Here is a 14,688-nt window from a genome sequence, read left to right as displayed (position 1 = left end):
GTATGCTTAGAATCAAGACACAAAAATAATGAAATGATACCATTTGATCGAAACAAAAAAATAGTAGTAGTATGGCTCAAATGAAGCAGCTTACAAGTGCCTATGCCAGATTTGGGTACCAACTGATGCAAACCATCCTGGGCACTCTGGTTGTTTCAAGTCTTAAAATAGGTACAACTCATCACCCACCTAAGGAAGTGTACAGCCAGTGAATGTAACGTTTTTAATGGCCGTAGCGCATTGTGCGGGCCGCCCTGCATTTTGAAATTTATTCTGCTTCCCCTAGGGACAACAGGCAACTTAGTCATCCCCTGTGTTCTTTATATACTACAACTTCACACTCCTGTTTTGTCTTAAGTTACAACATGACTTCCTGATTTGAGTTCTCTGAACCTTTTCAACAGACATCATGATAAAAGGAAAAAGAAAGTTTCATTAAAAAAAAAAAAAAGATAAAGAGAATCCTAATCCAAATTTCTACTTTAAAGATTAGAGGGGGGGACTTGAGCTTCTGAAGATTAAGAACTCTCTATTTACATTTCATTTCCATTTTGCTCCAATCAGCTGAGCCTCCAAAAACGAGGTGAAGAATATTTCAAATGGCCTAGTACATTTTCTGCAAGGATGAGGTATGTGAATTGGAATCAGACCAAGGTGCTTTTTAAATCTCTTCTGCTCATAAGAGAGTGTACTAAAAAGACTTCCAATCTCTTAAAACTGAACTATCGCTCACCGTTCCAAAACCTGGGTGTATTTACTGTGGGTTTTGTTTGGGTTTTGTTTGCTTTTTCAGCAGGGCATTTCATTAATCTCTTCGGGTGAATTTTTTTTCATTTTTGTTTTTTTTCAAGCTGTGTTGGCTTTTTTTTTTTTTTTCAGTGACTTTGCTGAAGGCATAAAAATGAATCCCTAGGAGGATTTTGAGTTCCATGATTCATTAGCTACCTGATATATTTTAACGGAAATATCATAAGTTCATAAATAATTGATACAGATATATGTCAGTAGTATATGTAACATTTATGTGTAAATATATACACATAGGAGTACATAAGACATAAATACGTATATAAACGTGTACATATATATGTGTATATAAACTTTCAATAACTAACTCGCAAGTGTTGTCTCCTTTCAGTGTAGGTTTGGGGAACGAAGAGCCATCTAACACCCTTTTTAAGAATCAGAACACTTGGGTTAAACCCTGGCTTTTCCCTGTGCTATCTGTGTGACCTTGAGAAAGGTATCACAAACCATGATCCTCGGTTCTGTCACTTATCGAATGAGGACAATACCTACTCTAGGCAATGTTGTGGATATCAAATCAACTCACATATGTTTTAGAGTTCTTGGTCCAATATATGTAAAACGGAGCACAGATATACAATATCACTATTTATAAGACGAGATATTTTAGAATCTGAGTAAAATCTGACTTGGCCAAATACCATCAGTAAAAATTGTGACACCTCCGTACTGTCTGAAATGTTTCGTAGATTCTGGAGTTCTCTGGGACACGTTTTCCATTACCGAAACCCCTAGCTGTGGAGAGGGGAACCTGAGCAGTGAAGCGCCCTGCCATATGCTAAGAAAAAAACGAATCCTGTTCCATTTAATGATATGTACCCCCTATGGTACTATGCCCCCTAGGTGCATATATGCTTTGTTTGGCATCGTACCCTACAATGACAGACACATAACCTGATGTGCTAAAACTCCAAGAAGTTTACAAGTACTAATAATCATCAGGAGAAATACCCCATTTTAGAGTCCGACGGGACTGAGCCTTCCCCTTTTAGCAGTTCCTACGATGGCTAAGACAAAACTAAATCCTTACTGAGGAACAAGTAAAGTCCCACTGTTTCAAAAGGCCAATATGAGGGGCGCCTGGGTGGCTCAGTCGGTTGGGTGTCTGAGTCTTGATTTGGGCTCAGGTCATGATGCCACAGTTGTGGGACTGAGTCCCGTGTTGGGCTCCATGCTGAGTGTGGAATCTACTTGGATTCCCTCTCTCCCTCTCTCTCTACCTCTCCCCTGCTCATGCTCTCTCCCCATCCTTCTCCAAAATTAAAAAGGAAAAGGACCACAGGAGCCTATACATTCCTATGTTGTTCATATGGCCTTATCTTTCTGCACAATTACACTTGATGTTCACATTTTCAGGTTGACTGGATTTTATCGATTCATGGCACAGTGTTCTGTTTAATTATAGAGAAAGGTGTTTTTCACTCATTCTTACTCTGTGCATTTGGGACCCAATTTTCTATTTTAAACATTGTGCTGTGTAGCATACATTTTTCTGATAACAAATTAAATCAGGCTGCTGTAGGACGCTATACCTTTCCTTCTGTCCACCAATTGTGTTTTCCTGAAAGCTAGCCGTGGCCCAAGGCAGCGGTTCTAACACTCCTGTATAAAAGAAAAATCAGATGCCAACGGTCAAGTTTATTGTTTCTATCACCGCCTTATGGACTTTATAGGAGGCTCTGAATGGCTTTACTCCTGTGACCCAGGGTTAGACATACAGATGGCAATAAACCAGACTATGCAGTAGCTGGAAACACTAAAAATAGAACATTCTGCATAAATATTTTTGTTTTATCTTAACACTGAAGAAAATACCATAAAGCACTTCACTCATTCATTCATTGATCCATTCATTCAGGAAATCTTGGGGGAGAGCCTAGTTTTTCTAAATTCCTAGACCGGGATTTAAGAGAGCACTCAGTGGCGATGAATTTCTTGAACAAGCACAAAAATTCTGGGTATAGACATAAGAACATTTCCAGTCTCCATGTATCCATTTTATACATATGAGAAACTCTTACCCTGATGGCCAACAAATGTCAACAACCTAGAACACCCGGTAGAGCTCTTAATAAGGAGGAGAGCTGATAATGTGTCCCCCATCCCAAATTCACAAGTTGAAGCCCTACCCTCCATTGTGATGGTATTTGGAGATGGGGCCTTTAGGAAGTAATTAACTTTAGATGAGATCGTGAGGGTGAGGTCTCCTGATGGCATTAGGGTTCTCGTGAGAGGGAGAGAGCAGATCTTTTCTCTCTGCAGCATGTGGACACAGTTAGAAGGTAGCCCTCTGTAAGGCAGGAAGAAGGCTCTCACCAGATTTGCTGGCACCTTGGTCTTAGACTTCCTGGCCTCCAGAACTTGGAGAAATAAACAAACATCTATTGTTCAAGCCACCAAGTCTATGGCATTTCGTTACAAAAGCACAAGATGTTTAAGATATTGATATCTACGCAGTGATTTGCCATTTGAAAGGGGGCATTCCATACGTCATTCTTTTGAATCCTAACAGCAATCTGGAAAGGAAGGCATCAGCAGCCTAATGTTATAGATGAAGAAATAAAGGGTGAGAGCGATTCAATAATTTGTTAAGGGTCCCACTGTCATTAAAGGGCAAAATCAGGATTTAAACCACCTCTTCTCATTTTAGACGCCCTGCTTTTAGCATTGCATTATGCTAAGGATGAAATGAGGGAAAGACACGCTAACACGTTTGTCTTCCTAACATAAAAGTAATAATCACCATTGTCATCATCATTGTCACTATTATCCCATAACCAACCAGCTGCCTCAGTCTTTCTGTTAGGCCTCCCAAACTCAAAAGCTTTCTTTTCTTTTCAAAACCCATACTCTTCGTGTGGAGCCAGGCTGAGAGAATTATCCACACGTCCGGTCGCCACAGAAAAAGTCTCGGGGTGGGGGGGGGGTCTTTTTCCTTTCAACATGCACATGCATAACCAAGGGCCCACACAAGTGGTCTGTCACTTTCCGGGGGAATAGCAGCACTGACATCTGCTGGGTTGTCTGACGGAGAAAGTTAAAACAACAGAGGGTCAAACGTCTAAAAACTTTCCTTTGAAGGCTTGTTAAGTCCGGTAGTAGTCATCTCCACAGTGGCCCCATTCTCCTTCACCTCCTGGTATTCATGACCTTCTGGAGTCCTTCCTCCTCCCACCTCATTGCATCGGGGCCGAACGGTGTGGCAAATAATTTACAGAAGAAGTAACAGGACAAATACTAAGGCGAGGTCAAAAAAGGCACTGCTGCTTGTACCTCGTACTCATGGTTGACTCCTGGGAGAAGCCAGCCACAAAGTCACAGGGGCACTCAAGCAGCCCCACGGAGGAGCTTGGGTAGAGAGGAACCAACTAGCCAGCAGCACCTCACAAACCATAAGAGTGAGCCACCTTGAGAGTAGGTCCTCCGGCCCCCATCAAGCGTCCATATGACTGCAGCCCCATTTGGCTACTGAACACAGCCTCGTGAGAAATTCCAAGACGGAATCACTCAAACTACATGCTCACGATCCCCTGACCTGCAGAACCCGTGAGAGGTAATACATGATTATTACTGTTCTAGGCAACTACATTTTGGGGTGATTTGTTTTGCAGTAATATGTAACTGCAAACTCCTTTTCTTGACCAAAGCAGAAGGAGCCCAGCTCTCCCCTTTGGATGTGGAAAGGTCACAGTCTATTAATCCTTTCTGCTTGCTTCATACATGCTTCCCTGAAGGCAGGTACAAGAGAATAAAGACCAGTTGCAAGCAATGTGTTAGGTTGATTCAAATTATTAATGAGAAAATTTGGGTACAGAAAAAAAACCCAGGTAGATCTAAAATAATTGCTACCCTTTCCCAACACCTGAGGAGAGCTGAGAGAGTCTTTTAGGAACTGTGTATGCCATACCCAACCTTTGGCTTAGCTCCATCTAACCTGTGTGATATCACAAAGGAGGAACATTCCTCTCTATACCCAGAGGTACAAAAATATAATAGAAATTCAGGTCTTTAATTCCAATGCCCCCCTAGGCCGTAAGATAAAAATGTTAGCCTGTGAAAAACTACAATTTCTCCTGTGGGCACATCTCTTTCTGTTTTGTATTTATCTTACCTGCCCACATTGTCTGAGTGTGAGATTCTTTGTATTACGTGTATTCATCATTATCTTTATTCAATCATACAAAAAAAAAAATCCATTTTCACTCACTGGTTTGCTTATTTAATAGTTATGTTCATTATGTTTCGTTTTTAAAGTGCATGAGTAGAACACGTGCTAATCCAAATCTTTCACCTTAAAAGGAAACATAATGAAAAAATAAGCACTTAGAAAATGGTATTTATGTTCATAATTGTGGCTACGTCACTTTAAATAAAATATATTTATTATTCCCATTACACGTTCACATGAGAGATTAATAATTGAAGACAATTATGACTGCTAATTTGGATTTTAAATCCTGTTCAAATATGTTTTGATACTAATCCTCTTCCAGAATTAAAGAATAGGTACATCAAAACAGAATTATTTTAGGACAGATGCTTAGCATTAATTTTTGTTTTCAATATATGAAATTTGTTGTCAAATTGGTTTCCACACAACACCCAGTGCTCATCCCAAAAGGTGCCCTCCTCAATAAGTTTAGTATTAATTTAACACAACGTAAGTACAAGTGTATAAGGAAAAACATACATATTTGCTTTTTATAGGTATATTTTTAAGTTATAATTACTCTGACAGAGCTCTGAAATTCTTTAAGAGGTTACAGATCATTTGTAAATGTCATGTATATTTCCAGATACCCTATTACTTGGATACAAATGAAAGTTAAAGAAATCATGACACTTACATGTGAAGAAACACATGGCACTATGAAGCACCGTGTGATGGTTAATTTTATGTATTAAACTGGCTAGCCAATGACACCAGGTTGTTTAAGCCCCAGTGTAGATATTGCTGTAGAGGGGTATTTTTCATTATTTTATTTATTTATTTATTTATTTTTTTAAATGTTTATTTTTGAGAGAAAGAGAGAGAGAGAGAGTACGTGAGCAGGGGAGGGGCAGACAGACGGGGGGACAGAGGTATCCGAAGAGGGCTCTGCACCCATGCAGGGTTTGAACCCACGTACCATGATATCCTGACCTGAGCTGAAGTCAGATGCTTAACTGACAGAGCCACCCAGGCTCCCTGAGGGGTATTTTTTAGAGAATTGAAATCAGTAGACTGTAATTAAAGCAGATCAGCCCCCATAATATGGGTGAGCCTCATCCAATCAGTTGAAGACCTTAAGAGAAAAGACTGAAGTCCCCAGAAGAGGAAGGAATTCTGGCTCCAGACTGCCTTTGGACTCAAGGCTGCAGTATTAAGTCTTCTTTGAGTATCTATCCTCCTGACCTGCTGTAAAAATCTCAAACTTGCAGTCCCCACAGTCTCAGGGACGAATTCTTTAAAATCTCTGTCTCTGTCTCTGTCTCTATACACATATAAGTTAATTATAAATAATTTATAATATCATTAATATACTAAAAATAGATGTATGTGTATGTACACATATACATATATACAGGGTTCTCTGGAGAACGCTAATAAACTCATTCCTAGTGAATAATGACACTGGAAGAGAAGATTAGTATTATAACTAAATAATACTCATAATAATACATGTAGTAAAACTTTTATTTTTGTAGTGGGATTGAGCAAAATATATTTTGTTTAATCCTTGGTACACCATCAAGGTCCACTGCACCCAAATATATATTTTGAGTTTATTTTTTAAGAAGTTCTTACTATTTGTAAAAATCGATATTTTTGGACTTTTATTCTTTCCTAGTGGTCTACCAAAAAACAAAGTGATCTTTTACTTATTCTTTAAATAAAATCAAATTCATTTTATTTACCATGTGGGTCCACTGAAGCCTTTCGTAAGTCTAAGATACACTGTGTAGTCTTAGTAATCTTATTTTTCCTATATTTGGAAACATTTTGCTATCTTATCACCACTCATAAGTTATTCCTAAATATGCTAAAAAGATCTGTAAAGTGAAAGCATGATGGAATTATTTAGAAGGATGATACAATAGTGAAATAAATCTTCAACCTTTAGGTTTCTTATTACACTGGCCAAAATAGTGCATCTTCTTTCAAGAAGGTATAAAATAGGATTGGGGACACCATCTTTGGAGTCTGCTGTTAGCTTTCGTTGAACAGAGTTGAAAACGTACGTAGCACTTTTCATTTCACTCCCATAATGTCAAAGACAAGAAAATTGACAGAAGAAGATACTTATGATTATGAGACATGATGGAAGATAAATGCAAGCGGACAGACATCATCATTCTAGACTCCAGTAATGATGGTGAAATTGATCAGATAGGGGAGATCTTAGGTGAAACCTTAGACTGAGCCTTCAGATGATGAACAAACACAGGGATTGATGAGCAAATAATATATTTCTAAGGACATAAGGAAAATATGATATTGTAATCTAGTTAGGCATTCAACAGGAAGGACTTCATCACATAATGTTTTGTTGAAGAACTTGAGCCATCCTATTTTGCTAAAATGATGTGGGACACTGTAGCGTTTATGTTTGTGCCTCCAAATTCATTTGGTACGAAGTTTGTTGGGTTCAATTCTTATTAAAATTTCTAAGGAAGTTGGTTTTTATTACCTCTCTAATCTTACTTCTGTGAAGTATTTGGAACATAACTTAGACATACAAAATAAAAAGCAAAATGGCTCATATAAACCTAGAGGGCAAATGGTCGTCTGTTTTCTTTTTCCCGGTACGCTGAAGGGTGAATCAGAAAATGACATACATAAACACAACCAACTTTAACTCTCAGCTTTCTTATTCAACGTATCACTAAGGACCAGGAAGAAATCTGTGTTATCGGACTGGTGACACAGCAGAAGATACAGAAAACAAAATACCGAGTAACACTCATCCACTCAGTCTTCAGCGTGTGTTTGTCTGAATGCGCTTCTGTCGTAAGCAGCCGCTGGGAGGTGTGACGCCAACTCCTCTTCCTCCATTCCTTAAACGTGAGCCAAGCTCCGGACTGTTCCCTAGTCTTTTCATCGGGCTCCGTGTCCCTGTGCCAACTCACCACCTACTTCAGGTAACTTCCAAATCTGCTCGGAAGTACCTTTGCTTCTGAAACGTCTCCTTGTGTTCTCTTGAGCACGTTATTTTATCACCCGCATTCAACTCCTTGTCCTGAGTCTGTCTCCGGTTACATTACCATCTTCCAGAGCACAGAATCTCAAAATCTGCAGAGGCAAACCCTTAAGATTCCACACCTCCAGTCGATGTCCGAATCTTGTCAATACTTGGCTCCACCGCATGTCTCAATTCAGTGCTTTCTTTCCACTCTACTGCCACTGCTCTAGCTTGGGCTCTCTTGCCGCCGACCTTGCCTCTCTGACTGCTTTTACTCCTGTATCCGCCACAACATACTCACACACACACTCCCACTTCTACGAGTTCATCTGTCACCCCATTGCTAACTTAAGTCTAATTATGTATTCCCCTCTCGTCCTTCCCTCAAATGCCCTTCCTCTCCCAGCCTCCTTCTGCTTTTCAAAATCCCATTCACGACCAGATCGAATGTGACCTCCTCCTAGAAGCATTCCCAAACCCCTTCATTCAGATCCCATCTTCCCTCCTCTTGTTCTCTCTCAAGATTGGGGAACACGGCTCTGCTCGAGTACTTATCCTGGACTGCCTTGCCCCAATAGACTCGTCCAAATACCCACATTTGATTGTAAGCTCTTTCAAGACAAAGGCTGAATCTTATTTTTCCCTCTATCCCAACCATCACATCTGACATTAACTAGCACAGAGCAAGCATTCAAATATTTACTGAACTGAACTGAACTCTTCGGTTGCCGGCGGCATCCTGGTGGATGTAAATTTTGAGAGCTGCTTGTAGTTATAACAGGTTGACAGCAGGTGCTAGATGTCAAAAGAAGAAATTTATATGGCTGACTCCACGTCTTCTAAAATAAGCAACTCTCTAATAGACAATACCTGAGAGGAAGATATTGGCTGGCATTTCATTAGCCATAGAGATTTCATAAAAACGTGGAGAACAACAAAGTCTTTTTATTTCACCACGAAGGATTTCATACATTTGGTGGCAGCGATGAATGATAGGTTGACAAAGCTGCTGTAAAACTGTCAGTTAGTTCAAAAATCCTGTGAGGGTATTTTTATTCTCATGCAGCAGAACATTCTCCCTTCTACAGCCCTGTATCCCAGCTCTTTAAGCAACACGATGTGAACTCATTTCTCAAAATGCATACGATGTCACCAAATTTCTCAAAGAGAGTTCCAGACTGGTTTGAAAAAGCCTTAGCTGAAAAAAAAAAATTTAAGGAGATAATTCTCTCTTAAGATTTGGCCTTCTGTTTCAGAAGTCCCTTCCCTGGTTTAGCTGATCAGCAGCCATATATTCGGCCCCCACCCCTCTTGATATGCTCTCACCTCCAGTTCCTCTGCACCAAATTCATCTCTCCATGATGGTACACACCATTCAAAGAGCATCTTCTGTATGTGAGGTCTTCGCGGTAGAAACATCACCTAATTTTATCTTCATAAGCACCGTCCCAGCTAAAGTATTACTTATTGGCCCCACATGACAGATGAGGAAACCATGGCTTAAGAAGTGACTCCACTTGGCCAAGGTTGTATAGCTAGGTTCGCTATTCTCTACATTTCCAGCATGTGCAAGAGAGTCCTATAATTACACAATGAAATGCATACAAGACTACAATAGAAATGGGAGCAGTAAAAATTATATCCAGATTACAGTGAACCGCGGCTACTCCTTATATTATCAGTTCCCAGAGACTCTTGTTTATTTTATTTTTTGACTAACCCTTTTCATCTGATGTTCCTTGGGCTTGGGAGTCATATATACATAAGTTAGAATCCTAGTCCCTCGCTTGGTATCTTACTACAACTGTAGGCACATTACTTAAGCACTTTGAGCTTCAGTTTTCCCATCTCTAAAATGGGCATAATAATATCTACCCTCCTAAGGTCCTAGTAAATATTGAAAATAAAATACCTTACACGAATTGCCTTGCTCTTTGTAGTATGACTCATGTATTTGTTGAATTCTACTTATGCATCTTATTCCATGTTTTCCAAAGCAACCTTCCCCTTTTAGTTGTTTTGCACTTCTCTCTATCTTTTCTTCCTTGTGGTCTAAAAACCAGGCGGCTACCAGAGACCTGATTAAATGTTTTCTCACTAAGCACGCAAACCACCCAATTAGATTATAATTAAAATAACAAGAGCTAATATGTACTGAGTTCTTACTGTGGCGGGGATCTAAGTGCTCCTCTTATATTATCTCATCCAATTCTCCCAACCAGGAGGTAGATGCAAGTAATCTTCTTTCAGAGAGGAGGTGACGGAGATCAGAAAGTTTACTGAGATTACTTGTTTGTTCAGGGTCACGAAGCTACTAAGGGGCCAGCCCGGGCAGCTTGCCCTCAAAACCTTTATGTGCTCTTGTTAAAGATCTTTAAAACGGTAACAGTGGGCAGTTATGGCGGGAGAAGCTACAGAAGCAAGGTTCTAAAATACAAATGTCAGATGAGCCAAGTTCACCAATATTATCTGTGGGATAAACAACAGCAATAGGAGAGAGGAATTCTTTCTTTCTGTACCTTCCTCACTGCTGTGTAAGGTATTAGGGTATTATGATCTGCAGTAGTGATGGGCACGAACAAGCGTTTTGCACAATTCAGAAGCCTCCCAGGAAGCAATTTTAGATCATTCCAATCTTAGCTGGTTTTGGTCCCCTGACCTAGCCCTTTTGCAGGAGAAAATGACCAGGGATGCCTGACACATTCAGCAACCAAAGAACGGAGGGAAAATGAGTAGTTTGAACATCAGAAACAGCACGGAGAGTTTCTTATTTGAATGCACTGAGAATGAAATTTTTTTCTCTCACCTAGATCATTACAACATGATTTCCATAGATATAATCACCTGAAAAACAACAGATACCATAGAAATCGTTTTATACGGTGAAACATGCTGGTATTTTGCAGACCCAATTACTTGAGATTTCAGCATGGATATTACTAGTAGAGAGGAATTGCTTCGTATTGGACTTTTCTCTTGATAGAATGCAATAAATATATACAGATTTCCCCAACTGTTCCAAGTTATGAACTGGGATTTACCAAGGAAGGAAAAATGTTTCAATACAGCATTATACTCTTACCGAATATTTTTCTTTATTTAGCTGATTCCTTTTTAAGTATTTCTAGGAGTTTCAGGGCAATAAAAAAGGAATCCTGAAATCTTCCAATAAGAAAATACAATTTTATGAGCAAGTATTTTATTTCTGCTCTTTCCCTGAAAGCCAAATCTATACTAAGGAAAATTCTATTTTGAACACGACTGAAACTTTATGAGTATTGAATCTCCATCCCATGTCATAGATTTCAAATGGAGAGATAAACTGTAGCAGAGCAGGGCTGCAAACGACATTGTTTAGATAAACATATCTTGTCAGAATTATCTTGGTAGCGGCATTAGAGGCTCCAGGCATATTTGGAACTAAGATTCTGGCTTAGGCTCTTAATAAGCAACATGACATGTCTCAAAAGACACTTGGCTTTTAAGAAAATGTTTTTTTTTTTTTTTTTTTTTGGACCATGTGGATTGGAATCTTTCCACTGTACTACAAATATTCATAAAGGTATTCATTCCCAAAAGACAAAAGCTTAGAAAAACAGAACAGTTCAAATTACTGGATATTAGCAGAGAGATAAAAACTTGCCCTCCGGTCACTCAATTTTAATCTACATCATGAAAAAAAAAAAGTCAATACGATATCAAAAAAAGATTGCGAGAGATAATGGAAAATGTTTAGACAATGTTGAATGGGTAGTGTAAAATAAATTAGTGTTATTTTCCTCTTAGGGAAAAAATAGAAGTTATTTCTCATTAGTAAAATGACAAACGACTTTCTATATGGTATGTTCAGATTTGCATAAACATTTTTGCCCAATTTCCATATTTCTCAAGCGAGAAACAGATCGCTTAACTGTGTAATGGGAATTCAGTCTCATACTGAGCAAATCACTCACTAAGATTCATTCTTTTGGACCAGTACGTTGCAACCTGATGGAGAAAGCCTCACGGTTCCAGACTGAGTGAGGAACATTCCACTACATCAGTCAAAGAGCTATCTATGTTGATCGTTACAAGGCAATTTTGTTCTTGCCTTGCTCGTTATACAAATGACGTTCTATACCTTACACAGAACTCGACAACTTAAGTGTATTCTTCCTGTCCAAATTAGCTACGGAAAAGACTGATGAGTTTCTTACCAACTAGTTTCTCTCCTCCCTGGGCTCAACACTGAACAATATTTTGCAGCTTACCTTGCCACGAGGTGTGGTCATGTGATGAGTTCCAGCCAATAGGCTCTGAACAGAATTCACGTGTACCACTTCCAGTCCTGCCTCCTAGTAAATTTCAACGAACAATGCTTATTCCTCATCTGCCCATTAAGTGCAGAGGACTCTGACGTTCTGGACACAAAAGATGGATGGGGTTTGGGTGCCTGAATGACGTCACAGAAAGCTGCTTATTTTCGACTGCACCAGAAAAAAGTGAACTTCTATGGTAAGCCACCAAGCGTTGGGATCTTACCTATTAGAGTGGCTAGTGCTACTCAACTAATACATTAGCATATATTCAAATACATTGTTTGAGCAACAGTAAAGAGTTAAAATTTCAAAATCAAAAAAGTCTGTTTTAATTCAGGATCACAACAGGTGAAAGAGGAAATGTCTTTAGGAAGTGAATCAAAACATACATAATTGCAGACCAAAAAAGTATTTAATCCTAGTCCTAGTGATTCAGGTCATTAACAAAAACAATAAAACAGGATGGAACAGGGCAAACATTCCAGAAGAAACACAGACTTTCAAGCCAGAAAGAAACATTGGCAAATTCCAAGCTCTGGTCTTGGCTCGTGTTGTAAACTCGAGCAGTTTGATTAACCTTTCTCAGAAACTGTTTCCTCATCTATAAAATGAGGGATTAGGAAATTTAGCTGACAAGATTTTATAAAGACTTTCTACACACACACACACACACACACACACACAAACCCACACACTATATAAGACCTACCATCTGATACCTAAGAGGAACTCAATAAATAATAGCTATTATCACTAAGTGTTTACTAATACGTACAAGAATGACCAATAATATTTTTCAAATATTAACCTTTTATACTGGTGACTTAGGCAAGTGCTAATCCAACAGAATGTAAATTCTGAAGACTCTTGGTTTTGAGTTTCAAAAGCCTAATGCCTGGTAAAAGACGAAAGATTTGGAAGGGAAAAGAAAAGGTGATGAAATGAAGGATTTCCCTACTCGTACACTAGAAAAAATCTCGCTGGTTATGGGAAGGGAGGAAAGGGGCATTACACAGGAAAAAAAAAAAAAAAATCACTATGGATGTGTGTCCCTGGACGGGAGGTAGGGAGAGTGAAGGAAAGAAATCCAGGGAGATCCAAGAGAATCAGATAGCAGAGGTGAACTGGGCTTCGTCCCTGAGGAGAGCCTCTGAGGGTAACAGAAGGAGAGTAGTTTTCCCTTCTGCTTCCTCTGCTCTTCCAGACCCCATGCACAGGCACTCCGAATCCCTATGTATAAAGAAGAGTCCAGGCAATGTCTAGGCAGATGGGCCTTAAACAACCTCCCAAGGCTCTCGCCCGTCCCGGCATGGCAGGAGGAACGGTACAATGATTTCTGCTTTTACACAATGAGAGGATCACAGTAACGGGGGGTGGGGGGGTGTCCAGATATGAGAGTGCCACCGCAGAAGGGAACGGATGACGGTCCAGGAAGCAACTGCCTGCTTGGACCAACGACCAAGAATACAAGGGAGAGACTGACATCGCCATGGATGCTAGCCCAGAGAGATGACAACCAAGGAGCAAACGTTCTGTCACACCATGCTCACCACGCCCACCACTCCATGCTTCGCATCTACATAAGCCTGGATTCATGAAAAATTTATTTCCTCGATTCCATGGGATTGTGTTCAGTTATTGAAAGATAACACTATGAAATGAAAAAATCTTAGCACAAGAGGTATAACTTACAACCATTTGGCACTATTTTGATGAATGCAACAGAGGCAAATCGACTTCCAAGTCATTACTGAAACTTTTTCATACATCGTAAGTTGCCCACGCTTGTTAAAAGACTTACTTCGATCAGTAATGATGGTTCTAGCCTCTTGATTGCTGGTCTTGTTTTTCAAATTCTGGGCGGCGGTAATGAGTTCTTCCAACTGGGGGCGCCTCTGTTCCAAATCCTGCAGTGTTGCCTGAAGGAAAAAGCTTAACTTAATATTGAGGTTCACCAGCCTTGCGCATACCTTTTATGTAATACAAAGTAAAGCGCAATTTTCCAACCAACCAAAGCACTTCTGGAAATAAAAAAAAAAATATGTTACTGGATATAAATCTCTAGTGTATAAGGCTTTATAGAGAACACTTTAACAGGAAATGTGTTTCATTCTTAGCCACCAAAAATATTACAGATGAAAATCTTGATTACGGACTTGCTTCACTATTTAAGAGCTTCGATGGAGTCATTTCAGAGTACCTGGGTTCACTTAAACCAGTGCATGAGTGCCACAACCAAGAAATGTAATTTTTTGACTTATGACAGACAGCTATTTATACTTGTAATCTCATTTTGTGCAGCGTCAAAATTAAAGTGTGTATTTTAGAAACGTTAAAAGCACAGAAGTGATTCGAGAGATGTAACTGATTTAACTTCTTTGTACCTGAGCTTCCTCACCTACGAGAAGGGGACGCAATAA

At 39.5% G+C, this 14,688-nt stretch overlaps 1 protein-coding gene across 12 annotated transcripts in view; it reads right to left on the bottom strand.

The window, feature by feature from the left end:
• DMD (dystrophin) overlaps positions 1 to 14,688 on the bottom strand; it is a 2,113,538-nt gene that overhangs the window by 562,745 nt on the left and 1,536,105 nt on the right. For all 12 annotated transcript variants that reach the window (XM_081792827.1, XM_081792829.1, XM_081792824.1 and 9 more), the window contains one exon: positions 14,070 to 14,187. In XM_081792827.1, coding sequence (XP_081648953.1) covers positions 14,070 to 14,187 — 118 coding nt within the window. The remainder of the gene's footprint in view (positions 1 to 14,069; positions 14,188 to 14,688) is intronic.

Source organism: Panthera onca, chromosome X, assembly GCF_046562875.1.
Source record: "Panthera onca isolate mPanOnc1 chromosome X, mPanOnc1 haplotype 2, whole genome shotgun sequence".
In the NCBI taxonomy this organism is placed as follows: domain Eukaryota; kingdom Metazoa; phylum Chordata; class Mammalia; order Carnivora; family Felidae; genus Panthera; species Panthera onca.
The sequence above is the reverse complement of the archived record's forward strand: the minus strand, read 5'-3'. Positions and strand labels throughout refer to the sequence as shown.